The sequence below is a fragment of the Frankliniella occidentalis genome, unplaced genomic scaffold (assembly GCF_000697945.3).
Source record: "Frankliniella occidentalis isolate FOCC.00 unplaced genomic scaffold, Focc_3.1 Scaffold94, whole genome shotgun sequence".
Taxonomy (NCBI): domain Eukaryota; kingdom Metazoa; phylum Arthropoda; class Insecta; order Thysanoptera; family Thripidae; genus Frankliniella; species Frankliniella occidentalis.
Window position 1 is genome coordinate 438,173 of NW_026267223.1, and position 13,485 is coordinate 451,657.

A 13,485-nucleotide genomic window follows, 5' to 3' on the forward strand; every position below is an offset into this window, starting at 1 on the left:
CCCCCCCCCCCTTAACACACACAAACGCACTAACACGCTGCGTCTGATACGTGCCCTCACGTTTTTCCCCATCGTAACGCTTGGTTGCGGTCCTCGCTCTACGTGCGTAGTGTTTTGAAGCACCCTTCCCCCTCTCCCCCTCCACACACCTGCTGGCCCAACCGCTACATTGAGACGAATTGCTCTGCGTGCGAGTGGGGAGTGGGAGGTTCACTCAGACCGCACCCTGCAGAGCAATCCGAGCCAAAATCAGTAATTCGCCTGTCTTTGAGGCACCCGCGCGCTTTCCAAACACGATGGACAAGGCGAAACCAATGCGCTATGCCCCGCAACCTACAAAACCGTTTTATTTCTACAGCGTGCATCTCTTCTTGCCGACGCCGTTCGTTTCGGTGAGCAGGCCAGGCAGGCCCGCAACAGCTTTAGAATTCAACGCCTTCGGGTGCGAGAGGCATTGCGGTGACTTTAGAGCAGTGTTAATATGGAAGAGTGCTGGACGCTTGACCATGAGCTCAACCGGCTCAACCGCTACGAATTGAATTCGCGGAAGGAACGAGATGCGCTTACCTTGTACTTCCCCACGACCCGCTCCTCTATGGGGGAGGCGGTCTTCAGCCTCATGGTGCTCGCCGGGGTGTTTGCTGATTCAGGCGCCACGCTTCAGCCGCCTGGGCAGCCGCCTGCTCTGCGGGGTACAGAAGAAGGGCAGGACTGATAAGTGGATCGGGGTAAATTATGTGGAACGTTATTTCTACAACATCCCCCCGGAAGGAAGGCATTCATCAAGCGTGGGGTTCGTCTCGAGCTTCGCTTTGGACCTCCCTCTTCGTCTGCACGGGGGTGTTTGAGTTTGTGCAGGCCGAGGTGGGTGGAGAGGCGAAGGGGAGTTCCACCTCACGGGAGGAAATGATCGAAGAGCGGTCGTCAACTGTGCTCCTTCAGGAGGGCCCTCTTGGTGAGGGTCGCGGGGGTTAGTGCCCCCCTCAGCCCCCGCCCTGCCACCCAGCGACAGCGACCGACCGACAAGTCCGGCGCCAGGGAGGCGCGCTGGGTGCTGCCCCCCGGCCAGGGGGTGGGAGTAGGGGTAGGCGCCAACGAGGCGCCACGGGCGCCACCAGCACAACACCGAGTGCGGCCTGACTGACGATCTGCCGCAGAGCCCTGGAGAAACCTCATCTAGCCCGGGCCTACTGACGGCCACGAGTGCCGGCCACCCCCGAGGAACTCACCTATAACCGGCTGCGCCAATCTTCTTAGCGAACGACTTGGCAAGATCAACCGCCGCTGTGGCTGAGATGAGCGCGCAGCCGAGGACGGGGGGTGGACCCCTCCAAGGGTGGAGCTAGGCGGAGCTTCGGGAGCCGCAGAACCGAAGAAAACTCACCCCCTGGATGGCGATGTCGGTCGTGGTGAGAGGCTCCGTCGGCGACGAGGGCGGGAGCTGGTGGACACGCCGGGGGTAGGGCGGCCGCTAGCTACCGCTAGCCGTGGCCCTGGCGCCAGGGCGCACCGGACCATGCGACAGGACAGGACAGCTGATTGTGGGGTTGGCCTGGCGCAGTCCGCAGCGCGCGTGCGCAGCGCCCCCACACCCCTCACACCCCCTTCACCACCACCCCTTCGTTCGTGTGAAAGGAAAATGTTTCGACCGTGAAAAACTACCTCACACCATTGGCGCCTAGCATTTGGCGGGTGAAAATCGCAGCACTAATGAAAAAATACAGCGATATGTCTACATTTCTGTGGTTTGCTGAGCACTGCTGCTACTACTCTTGGAATTTTCTCTATTGGGTGTGTTGCTTCTTCTCCATCTCAAAAATTATATCCCCATCGAACACCTTTAAATCATAGTCTGAGAGTACAGAGGTTGGGTTAAATCCTGTTCCTAGTTTCATCCAAGGTGTTCAATACAAAATTACTCTCCGTACCGGTACCGAATATTTGTATCGCGGGCGCACGGTGGCACGGTATTTCGCCGAATCACTGTAACCAAGTTCTGCCGGCCAGCCTTTCGCGAGACTAGAATATGAAAATTTAGTAAATGCATCCTCTACTACAGTAACGACATTATCATTATAGATACGGAGAGTGCATGTTTCTCGCTATTCTTCCTGAGGGACCATTACGTAGCTCTTCAGAGCAACGTAAGCGAAGGCGGCAAGAGCGTCTCGCAGTCAGTAACTGTGTCACGCAGTGTCACGTCATGACGTCGCGACGTTTCGCCCTCTAGATTTCTCATCACATTTCTTTTGACGTCCGCCCCACCCCACGCCCCACCTCACCTCAGTCTACTCTGCAGCCGCAGCAGCAGCAGCAACAACAGACCAGTTACGTCTGAGGTTTCACATCAGCACCAGCTGATGATCCCTCATCGTCGTGCAAAGTCCAAAATCCAATAATCGCAACACCACTAGTGCCTGAAGCTCTACGCGCCGCAAGGGCAGTAAGCCATAGTGTCCCGATTCAGCTTGTACCCTCCTGCTCGTCCGCCTCCTTGCCAAGATGCACTCTCTCAGGCTGGTGAACAAAGTCAATGTGACGAGCGCCGAGGCTGTCAGCAGGCTGAGGCTGGTTGACACGGCCACACGGTAAGGACCTGTCTGTCTCTCTGTACAGTAGTACTGCTTGTTTGTGTGCTGTTGGCTGTACCTTTTCACGGTTTTGCGTGCCACGTCTGGGGCTGTAGCTCACATTATCCCTCCGGTTTTGAGTGTAGATTGTGTTTTCAGATGCATTTCCACAACGGCGTATCGTTCCTCGGGCAAGCCAGAGAAGTCCAACAAGCCTGCCCCCAAGTCGCAGTCCTTTGTGATGAACATGTTTCGAGGCCATGTGCAGGCCAGCCAGGTCTTTCCATACCCTCAAGTATTAGACGAGGAGCAGGTTGATACGCTTCAAATGCTTGTTGACCCAACAACCAAGTTCTTTGCGGTTTGTGCACATTTGTTTTCTCTCAGTCCTTTTACATACCTTGCCTTCTGCGTTTTACTCTGCATCCTCTACTCTACAGGAAGTCAACGATCCTTTGAAGAATGACCAGTTAGAGAAGGTTGAAGATCAATCTTTGGAGGGGCTCTGGGAGCTTGGGGCTTTTGGTTTGCAAGTACCTCAGGACCTTGGTGGTCTAGGCCTCAACAACACACAATATGCCCGCCTTGTTGAAATTGTTGGTGCAAATGACCTTGGAGTGGGAATTACTTTGGGAGCTCATCAATCAATTGGATTCAAGGTATTTTTCTAATATAAATATTCCCTTGACATGTATTTTCATTATATCTTGTCTGTTCATAACATGAAATGTATTTTTTCAGGGAATTTTGTTGTTTGGAACACCAGAGCAAAAAGCTAAATATCTACCCCGAGTCACAACTGAGAAGCAGTTTGCTGCCTTCTGTCTAACAGAGCCTTCATGTGGAAGTGATGCTGGTTCCATTAAGTCCCGAGCGGTTCCCTCTCCTGATGGAAAACATTGGGTTTTGAATGGAAGCAAAATTTGGATCAGTAATGGAGGTTTGGCAGAGATCATGACAGTCTTTGCTCAGACCCCTGTCAAAGATGAGAAGACAGGGGAGGTAAAGGACAAAGTTACAGCATTCATTGTTGAGCGCTCATTTGGAGGTGTTACCAATGGACCCCCAGAGAAAAAGATGGGCATCAAATGCTCTAACACTACTGAAGTCTACTATGAAGATGTCAAGATTCCAGTTGAAAATGTTCTTGGTGGAGTAGGAAATGGATTTAAAGTTGCCATGAATATTTTAAACAATGGCAGATTTGGCATGGCTGCTGCTATGTCTGGAACCATGCGTTCAGTAACCAAGACGGCTGTTGATTTTGCTACACAAAGAATGCAGTTTGGTCAGCGCATTGATTCTTATGGTGCCATTCAGGAAAAGATTGCTCGCATGTCGACGTTGCAATATGTCACTGAAAGTATTGCTTATATGATCAGTGGAAATATGGACAGCGGCTCTCAGGACTATCACCTTGAAGCAGCCATCTCTAAGGTTTGTGTAGATCACCTTCTTAAATATTATGCTCATTTAGACATGGGAATGTTTTGACCTTTGTGTAGTATATGGGTAATCTGTGCTATCTTATCTCAGTTGATGCACTTTTGCTCTTTTGTACTTTTGGACATCACCTCATGTGCAATTATATTTTTAAAATTATTTCCTGTCCTCTCAGGTGTTTGCTTCAGAATGTGCATGGTATGTCACTGATGAAGCTATTCAAATCATGGGAGGCATGGGTTTCATGAGAGGATCTGGTCTTGAACGAGTAATGCGTGATCTTCGTATCTTCAGAATTTTTGAGGGTACCAATGACATTTTGAGGCTCTTTGTTGCACTGACTGGTAAGCTTGTAGAAATGTTAGCTTGAAGCTTGAAGGTTTCATGTTGAAACTATTGAACCTTACACTCAACCTGTGTTTTCTCTTGCACAGGTATTCAGTTTGCAGGTGCACATCTTAAGGAGTTGCAAAGAGCTTTTAAAAACCCTGCTGCTAATTTGGGTCTTCTTCTTGGTGAGGCAAGAAAACGGGCCATTGCTTCTGTTGGCCTCGACTCTGGCCCAGACATGACAAAATATGTCCACCCTGAATTGAAGCCATGTGCTGAGCAAGCATCCAAGGTGTGTTCTTTATAAATTTCGGTTTTAATTCAAATTTGATCATTGGACTCAAACTTACCATTGTCTTTGCAGTGTGTGGCTGACTTTGGAAGGACTATTGAAACAGCTTTAATAAAATACAACCGAAAAATTGTTGAAGAGCAGTTTGTTTTAAATAGAATTGCTAATGCATCTATTGATTTGTACACCATGGTTGTGGTTTTGTCTCGGTGCACCCAATCTTTGAATAATAAATCTCCATCTGCACAACATGAGAAACTCATGACAGAGCTCTGGTGTAATGAAGTAAGTACAAATCTATTCTTTTTCAATCAATTTAATGAATTAACTGGATCTCACTAATAAAAGAATTTTCTTTAGGCTTCTGCAAGGATAGAGAAGAATTTGAAAGCCCTCTCATCAAGTACCGAGTTAGGAAATTTCTCCAAAATGGCTAATATTTCTAAGAATGTCTGTCAGAATTCTGGCCTTGTTCAGAGTAACCCACTTGGCTTCTAGTTTCTTCTTAAATTCATGCTAACAGAGGTCAACTTAATACACATATGAAACAAGCCTTTTAATTTTATAATCTAAATTTAGATAAGACTGGCATATTTCCTATTGTATAATATTTTTGGAGGGTACAGCACTTTTAAGTCACATGTACCTGCTTGAACTTAATCCAAGCAAATCGAGTCTTAAGTATTATTATTTTGATATGAATGTAGACTTTTTCTCTACACTCGTAAATTTGTAAAATCTATGTTTTGTATGTGACTTTTTACCTATGCTAAGTTGCTAATATTTACATTGCCAGCTGGCCTGGGTACTCTGTTTTGTTTCTTTTGTTTCATTTTATTGTTCCATCACATTCATAATCATGACGTCTTGTCTCTTGTCTTCAGATTAATGTCATATGTTTTAACGGTTTTTCCTGTCGTAAAGGTTTTTTTTATGTTTCCGTTTTTTTTTTTATCAACTTGTACTATTCGTCAACTATTTGCGGTACTACTTGTATTTTATTTCTTTGTAATTATTTTTTCGTTATTCTGTACTTGTGGGCACATTTCATATTACATATTACATTAAAAGAAGGATGTCAAAGTGTAATTATTGGATTTGTTTGATATGATTGTCTTGTGAATACAGTATACAACAAAATAAAAACAAAGTCAGCTGCGTACATCTCTTTCTCTTCAATTACTTCCTTTTTGTTGAATGTTAAACCGGTTAAACGTGATGAAAAGTTCAGCGTTTGCAACACATGTTGGCACTCCTGACAGACGTTTCGGCGGAATCTCGAAATCGCGTGATGTTGATGTTGGCTTGACTGAGTACACAGCCTAACCTATACACAGGCAGACGTCGGCGATGTTTTCGTAAGCTGTGATCACTATTCTTTGCAAGTTTTGTGACATTTATCCACTGAAATGTCCGGATCAATTGAAATTCCGCTAAGGGAAACTGACGAAGTAAGTGCCGACTGCCCTTTTTCATTTTTTGGGCCGTGTGCCATAAGAAAGTTGGCTTTGGTGCCGCACTCTTGACAGGTTGTAAGCCGTTGCTAGATACTTTGATTCAAATTTATTGGACCATTTTAATCTGTGTTCAACGTTTATCGTTCAGAATAAAAGGCCAAGTCTATTTGTTTGCACCCATGTAAATTTTCAAGAAACTGTTTTTTGGACGGTTGGAAGTAGCAATTAAAACCCTTCTTGTCAAAATTCATATTGCTTGTGAAGTGTTTTCTTTACTATGTTTCCTTGTTATTGTTACACTTTGTGTCTGTATAGAATAATTTTGTCAATGATATATGTTTCCTAGCTTCAACATTGGTTTCTTTACTAACAGTGTCCTTTTCAACCAACCTCCCTTAAATTTTAGGTTGTAGAATTAAAAATTGACCAACTGCCTGAAGCAGAAGTTGTCATCTCCATCTTGTGTCAGGAGCACGTCCAACTTCAACTATGGGTCAACGTTGCGGTAAGAATCACCCTCTACCTTTCTAGAGTGATTACATCTGGCATCATCCCTATTATCATGAATTATTTTTACAGCTTGAGTACTACAAACAGAACAAATTTGAAGACTTTGTCACAATCCTAGAACGTTCCACCCAAGAGGCTAATACCGAATACAATGACTATGAAAGGGATCAGATGCGAGCTCTTGATATGCTGGCTGCATACTATGTGCAGCTGGCTAATCAAGAGCGTATCAAAGAGAAAAGGGATAAGCTGTTTGACAAAGCCAATTTACTATACAACACAGCTGATAAAATTATCATGTATGACCAGGTCTGTATGGTCTTACGCCATGGTCTTAATTTTCAGTTTTTGCTTCCAAATTTAAACTTTGTTTTGTCTTTCAGAATCACATGTTGGGTAGAGCTTATTGCCGTTTGCTTGAGGGAGACAAAATGGATCAAGCTGAAACACAATTTAACTTTGTGTTAAATCAATCTCCCAATAACATCCCCTCATTACTTGGTAAAGCTTGCATTGCTTATAATAAGAAAGATTACAGGGCAGCTTTAGCCTTCTATAAAAAGGCCCTTCGCACCAATCCCAATTGCCCAGGTGCTGTACGTCTGGGTATGGGTCACTGTTTTATGAAACTGGGCAACCCTGATAAAGCCAGGTAAAGGAAACAATTTTTGTTCAATACAGTATTTTATTAAATACTGAGACTTTCAGTGCTTCAACCATGCACTTTATTGTATTTAAAAATGAAACAATTATTTATTAGGTTGGCCTTTGAGCGAGCGCTGCAGTTGGACCCTAAATGTGTTGGAGCACTGGTGGGTCTTGCTGTTTTGAAATTGAATATTCAAGAGCCTGACAGTATCAAGGATGGTGTACAAATGTTATCAACAGCTTACCGAATAGACTCAACAAATGCTATGGTTCTAAATCATCTTGCCAATCATTTCTTTTTCAAGAAGGTAATTTGTATACCTATTACCATTTTTGTGATGTGTTTCTTGGAATTATGAGATGCCTATAATATAAAATCTGTGTTCTTTATTTTAGGATTATACGAAAGTGCGACAGCTAGCCCTACATGCTATTAATAACACAGAAAATGAACCAATGAGGGCTGAAAGCTGCTACCAACTTGCTCGTGCTTTGCATGTCCAAGGAGATTACGATCAAGCTTTCCAATATTACTATCAAGCGACTCAGTTTGCCCCTGCCCATTTTGTTCTCCCTCACTTTGGTTTGGGGCAAATGTATATATACAGAGGAGACACAGAAAATGTAAGTGTATTTTTTCTCAATTCTTGTTCACATATCTTTTTTCTTAATCTAACCTGTGGCCCAAAATTTTAAGCCTATAATTCTTCCTTTCTTTTTTTAGGCAGCACAATGTTTAGAAAAAGTACTCAAAATTCAGCCTACAAACTACGAAACTATGAAAATTTTGGGTTCACTTTATGCTAACTCAAGCAGCCAGTCTAAACGTGACATTGCCAGAAGTCATCTACGTAAAGTTACAGAACAATTTCCTGATGATGTAGAGGCTTGGATCGAGATGGCACAAATTCTTGAACAGTCAGATCTGGCAGGTGCCCTTCAAGCTTATCACACAACCATCCGTATATTGAAAGAAAAAGTTCAGGTAGAAGTTCCTCCAGAAATATTGAACAATGTGGGGTCCTTGCACTACAGGTATTACCATATTTTATTATTATTATTATTATTTTTCATTAATAATTACATATAAGGTTCAAAAATCTATTAACAATAACATGAATTTTTCATCTTATTTAGATTGGGAAATTTGGAAGAATCTAAAAACAGCTTTGCTGAATCCCTGGGCAGATCAAGAGCTGAAGCTGAGCAAGATCCACAATATTATAACTCTATAGCAGTGACCACGACTTACAACTTGGCAAGACTGCATGAAGCTCTTTGTTCATTTAACCAAGCTGAAAGGTTATATAAGGACATTTTAAAAGAGCATCCTAATTACATAGATTGTAAGTTAATCCAATTTTTGTAAAGTACTGTACACTTTGTTTATGTGTTGTTTCTTTTGTAACCATATGCATGGTTTCAGGTTATCTCAGACTTGGTTGTATGGCAAGAGATAAAGGTCAGATTTATGAAGCTTCTGATTGGTTCAAAGATGCTTTGCGTATCAATACTGAGCATCCAGATGCCTGGTCTCTATTAGGAAACCTCCATTTAGCCAAGATGGAGTGGCAGCCTGGTCAAAAGAAATTTGAGAGGATTTTAAATGTAGGTGTAGTCATGGTAATTATTTTTAGTGTATATACAGTACAATATCTCAAAAACACTATTTTTAATTTTCTCTGCAGAACCCTGCTACTTCTACTGATACCTATTCTCACATTGCCTTGGGAAATGTTTGGCTCACAACTCTACACCAACCAACAAAGGAGAAAGAAAAAGAAAAGCGCCACCAGGAAAGAGCACTTCAAATCTTCAAAAGTGTGTTGAGAATAGATCCTAGAAATATATGGGCTACAAATGGAATCGGAGCTGTTCTTGCACACAAAGGCTGTACCAACGAAGCCCGTGATATTTTTGCGCAAGTTCGTGAAGCTACGGCAGACTTCTGTGATGTTTGGCTCAACATTGCGCACATATATGTTGAGCAAAAGCAGTACATTAGTGCTATTCAGATGGTAAAATTTATTTTTCTTTTCACATTTTAAGTTTGCAGTAAGTAATAAAATTGTGTAACCTATACATAAATACACTTATTTTATCTATCTATTTTTTCTTTTCAGTATGAGAATTGTCTCAGGAAATTCTATAAATATCACAATGTAGAAGTTTTACAATACCTAGCTCGTGCATACTTCAAAGCAGGCAAACTGCGAGAAGCTCGCACAGTTCTGTTGAAAGCACGTCGTGTTGCCCCTCTCGACACTGTTGTCTTATACAACATAGCACTAGTACTCCAAAGGCTGGCTACTCATATTCTGAAAGATGAGAAGTCAACCCTCAGTACAGTACTCCAAGCTGTGACTGATCTTGGTCTTTCTTTGAAGTAAGTCACTAACAATTACAATGTCTTTTTGTTAATTTTTAAGTACCAGCTCAGTTTTTTTAGTTTTAATTTTTTTATCACATTTCTATAGATACTTTGAACACCTCTCTGTACATGGTGATCGCATGCGGTATGATGTGAATCTAGCTGGTGCAGAGGCTAGGCAATGCCAAGATCTTCTCTCTCAAGCACAATATCATGTTGCTCGAGCACGAAGAGTGGATGAAGAAGAAAAGAAAATGAGAAAGAAACAGGAGGAAGAAAGAGCTGCTTTCAGACTGAAACAGAAGAAGGAAATGGTAGGTGTTTTGGTTTTTTTTTTCTCAAATATGTAAACTACAGTAATTTTCAAGTGTTTATGATATTTGCTAACTATTTTATCCTTTCTCCACAGAAACTCATGGAGGAGCGCCGGCGTCAAGCTCAAGAAGATTTATTGCAGCGACGTGCTGAGTACAAGGAGAAGACCAAGAACGCACTCACATTTGCTGATTTCCCTCCAGAAATGAAGCCCAAGAAAGGTCGCGGCCGCAGAACCACAGGGGATGGAGAAATTCTTTCAGATTCTGGATCTGAAGGAGAGGCTGGTCCTTCAGAGCCTAGAGAAAAGAAACCAAAGTAAGTCTACACTTAATAAAATCTTGAAACAGTTCATTCATGGAGAAAGGAAGTGTGGTAGCCAAGTGCATCTATTTCATGTTTCAGGGAACGTAAGAAGAAGTCCCAGAGCGGAAGCAGACGGAGAAGGAAAGAGGATGGATCCGGTAGTGATCGTCCTACAAAGAAGCGGTCAAGGATAGTGGTTTGTATTCAAGTTGGGAGTTGAACTATATATGTATTCAAAATAAATACCCAATTATGTTTCAACTATTATGGTTTTTGTTACCTGTAGGAGAAAGGAGCCCGGAAAAGCAGACCAAGTGATGAGGGCATGTCTAAGGCCCAGAAAAGTCGTATTATATCTAAGGAGACAATTTCAACAAGTGAATCAGACTCAGATTCAGGAAAGAGTGAAAAGCGTAAATCTAATAAGTCTGACAAATCAGACAGATCAGATCGATCAGATCACTCCGACAAATCAGACAAATCAGACAAGTCTGACAAGTCTGACAAGTCTGACAACTCAGACAACTCTGACAGCGAGTAAGTGCTTTATGATTTGTGCAAGTATAATTATATTTGAAGGCCTATGCATCGATCATTTATTTTATCTATCTTTTATTTCAGAAGGGAAAAGTCATCTGGTAAAGAAAATGCATCTGGAAAGGAAAACTCTTCCGGCAAGGATAATTCGTCAGGGAATGAAAGTGACTAACTGCACAGAGTTAGATCAAAATCTGAATCCTGACTCACACATTGGATTGTTCCAAATAGAACCTATCTTGTATCATACCAATATAAAAGTACTAGGATGGCAATTTTGCATTGCGTGGCTTATTTTCTTTTCAAACCTCTCTTATTTGTTGTATGAGATACCAGTTTTAAACAGTTAGGGTTATAAGTTGTCTAATTTTCTATTACATGAATTTCAATCATTGTATGAATCTTTCATCCAACTCAGCATGCAGCACTCATCATGAGTGTCTCAAACTAATGTGTCTTATCACCAAAAAATTACCTGTATTGTAAAGAAAATTTTGTTATCATGTTAATAATCAAATAATCAGAGAGAAAATGAGTGCCATGCATGCAGGCACTCATTAATTGTATTTCTATGTAAATAATTGTATAATAGATTGTTTTTAAATCTGACACCTCAAATAATTGCCTTTTTATTTTTTATTCCTTTATTGAAATTGAGTGTTGTTGTTTTTAACCAAGAATCCTCTTCATAGCTCGGAGGCTTTTCATTGTATTTGTTTAACAATTTATCTCAAGCCATGTTTCAAAAATAAGAAATGTTTTTGTCTTCCGAGTTTCTTGTAGGCATTGGAGTCAAAACACTTTGATCTTAGGCTGGTTCCTCGAGAACATCCACATCCAGTTGTTGAAGCTTTACAATTAATAATTCATTACTAAGCATTAGTAACATTTAAAAACAGCACTACAGGGGCACGGGCAGAGGCACGCGAGAGCCCCACTGCCTAAATACATTGGACTACTGCTTGCGCGTTTCTGCTGCTTTAACTGGCGAATTTTGAACTTTACGCTCTGGCAGCGCTACGGCGTTTCTGCTTTTGACGCTGACAACTGACAACTTCACGCTTCAACTAACAAACGGACTTTTGCACTTTACTTGAGTACAAGCTGCTGATTACTACGTATCATCTGCTAAAAAAGTACTATCTCGAAGCTGGTCCGAGGAGCTTCGAGAGGAGCATTACACACAGTTCGTACCGTTCGTACCCAGTACATTGAGTTACAACTACAACATAGCTGACAGTTGGCTGACCGAGCCGAGAGCCGAAGGTCGCCCATTGTTGGTGGTGTAAAGAGTTGGGTCGCCCTCGCTCGCGTGTTCGTGCCGTTCGTGCAGCGCCATGGCCTGGGCCGAGGCGCTGGTGCTGTGCGCGCGGCGGTGCGGGCCGCGCTGGGGCGCGGTGCTGCTGGGCCGGCTGCTGCTTGCGCCGCGGGGCCGCCACCGCCGCCTGAGGGCCGCCGCCGGCGCGCTCTGGGGCGCGCTCCTCGGCCTGCTGCTGCTGCGGTTCGTGCTGCGCGACCTGGGCGTCGGCGGTCACGTCGGCGTCGTCCTCTCGGCCGCCGTGGTCGCCCTGCTCGCCATCGGCCACGCCGTGTCCACGCAGGTGCGCTGCATCGCGCTGCTGGCGCTGCCCGCGCTGTGCTCGCGCGGCGGCAGGACGGCGCTGCGGGCCGCGCTCATCGCGCTGGTGCTGGCGGGGCCGCTGGCCAACATCGCGGACAACGCCATCCAGGTGAGCGCCAACGCATGCACCGCGGAGTAACGCACCCCTTCCCTCCAACCCCCGAATGATGCACACTCAAAACAAACAAAAAGCAAGAGACACGAATACAAAATCAATTTTGTGCTGATAGGGTGGAATAAAGTCGCCCTTGAACTTACATTACAGCTCGTTATCGCCTTTATTGTGGTGTTATCATTGAGAAAGTATGTCCGTCATGAGCCGTAACGAAATTGCACAGATCAGGAGCTATCAGACCAGCTCTTGGGGCTGTCGGGACCGCGGGTCGGGTCGGAGAGCTGGCGCTGGTGGGACAGTAGAACACCATCGCGTTTTCTGGCGCTTAAATCGCGCTTTTATATGAAGAAAATGAATCAAAAAGCGCGATGTAAGCGCCACAAACTGTACTGACCCACCACAGGTCATGGAGCTCCTTAAAAGCCAGATTCACAAGTCTTATTGGTGCACCTGCCCCCACAGCAAGGTACCAGGCACCAGGGAACTCCCACGGCCCGCTTTCGCCGTGAGTCGAACCCCGGCCAGTACCGAATCATTTTTGCCACCTTCGACGCAGTTTTAACCAGGACGGTAACCACTCTACGCCGCCGGAACTCCACCAGAAGGACGTGGTGAAATGACGGGTTTGAAGTCCATTTGAAATTTGGTGGCCTGAGAAAATTTTCAATTCGACTGGGATTCGAACCGCCAACCTTCCCGCGCTCTGGGCTGGCGCGCTACCGATACTGAGCCATAGAGGCGAGATACGGGTTGTGGCCGGTTGTGGCTTTAGCAAACGACACATTCTACGCTGTCGCTGACTGCTAACAAAAAATTCGGCGTGAATATTTTTCTTTCCCACAGCACATACCTCTCTGTCTGTGCGTTTTGAAGTGCTGGGAATGGAAACAACATATCAAAAGATGACAACACTTTTGGGGGGTTTCCTATCCCTTTCCCCGTTTTCCCTCGTCCCTTAGCCCCCCTCCCC

General features: G+C 44.2%; 4 protein-coding genes across 12 annotated transcripts in view; 3 read left to right on the plus strand and 1 right to left on the minus strand.

Annotated features, from left to right (window-relative positions):
- LOC127749796 (gamma-1-syntrophin-like) overlaps nucleotides 1-1,979 on the minus strand; it is a 52,082-nt gene extending 50,103 nt beyond the window's left edge. For 2 of the 7 annotated variants that reach the window (XM_052269507.1, XM_052269515.1), the window contains exons 1-2: nucleotides 1,385-1,979; nucleotides 568-685 (exon numbers count right to left, since the gene is read on the minus strand). In XM_052269507.1, the coding sequence (XP_052125467.1) occupies nucleotides 568-621 (54 nt within the window). In that variant the 5' untranslated portion in view covers nucleotides 622-685; nucleotides 1,385-1,979. The other 5 variants (XM_052269509.1, XM_052269508.1, XM_052269510.1 and 2 more) reach the window with 5 other exon arrangements.
- A 313-nt stretch (nucleotides 1,980-2,292) lies between these two features.
- Nucleotides 2,293-5,797, plus strand: LOC113203933 (very long-chain specific acyl-CoA dehydrogenase, mitochondrial). Its single transcript, XM_026418887.2, has 8 exons — nucleotides 2,293-2,588; nucleotides 2,730-2,931; nucleotides 3,011-3,229; nucleotides 3,312-4,007; nucleotides 4,189-4,357; nucleotides 4,448-4,635; nucleotides 4,708-4,920; nucleotides 4,996-5,797. The coding sequence occupies exons 1-8, from the start codon at nucleotides 2,503-2,505 to the stop codon at nucleotides 5,131-5,133; spliced, it is 1,911 nt and encodes a 636-aa protein (XP_026274672.1). The 5' UTR covers nucleotides 2,293-2,502; the 3' UTR covers nucleotides 5,134-5,797.
- A 113-nt stretch (nucleotides 5,798-5,910) lies between these two features.
- Nucleotides 5,911-11,400, plus strand: LOC113203900 (RNA polymerase-associated protein CTR9 homolog). The gene is made up of 16 exons (XM_052269486.1): nucleotides 5,911-6,086; nucleotides 6,499-6,597; nucleotides 6,672-6,911; nucleotides 6,986-7,254; nucleotides 7,363-7,558; nucleotides 7,647-7,874; nucleotides 7,975-8,285; nucleotides 8,388-8,596; nucleotides 8,677-8,858; nucleotides 8,939-9,268; nucleotides 9,374-9,636; nucleotides 9,728-9,935; nucleotides 10,031-10,254; nucleotides 10,342-10,438; nucleotides 10,529-10,779; nucleotides 10,864-11,400. Exons 1-16 carry the CDS (start codon nucleotides 6,045-6,047, stop codon nucleotides 10,949-10,951), a joined length of 3,237 nt encoding a protein of 1,078 aa, XP_052125446.1. The 5' UTR covers nucleotides 5,911-6,044; the 3' UTR covers nucleotides 10,952-11,400.
- Nucleotides 11,401-12,054: 654 nt separating this feature from the next.
- LOC127749797 (uncharacterized) overlaps nucleotides 12,055-13,485 on the plus strand; it is a 44,843-nt gene continuing 43,412 nt past the window's right edge. For all 3 annotated transcript variants that reach the window (XM_052269516.1, XM_052269518.1, XM_052269517.1), the window contains exon 1: nucleotides 12,055-12,509. In XM_052269516.1, the coding sequence (XP_052125476.1) occupies nucleotides 12,117-12,509 (393 nt within the window). In that variant the 5' untranslated portion in view covers nucleotides 12,055-12,116. The remainder of the gene's footprint in view (nucleotides 12,510-13,485) is intronic.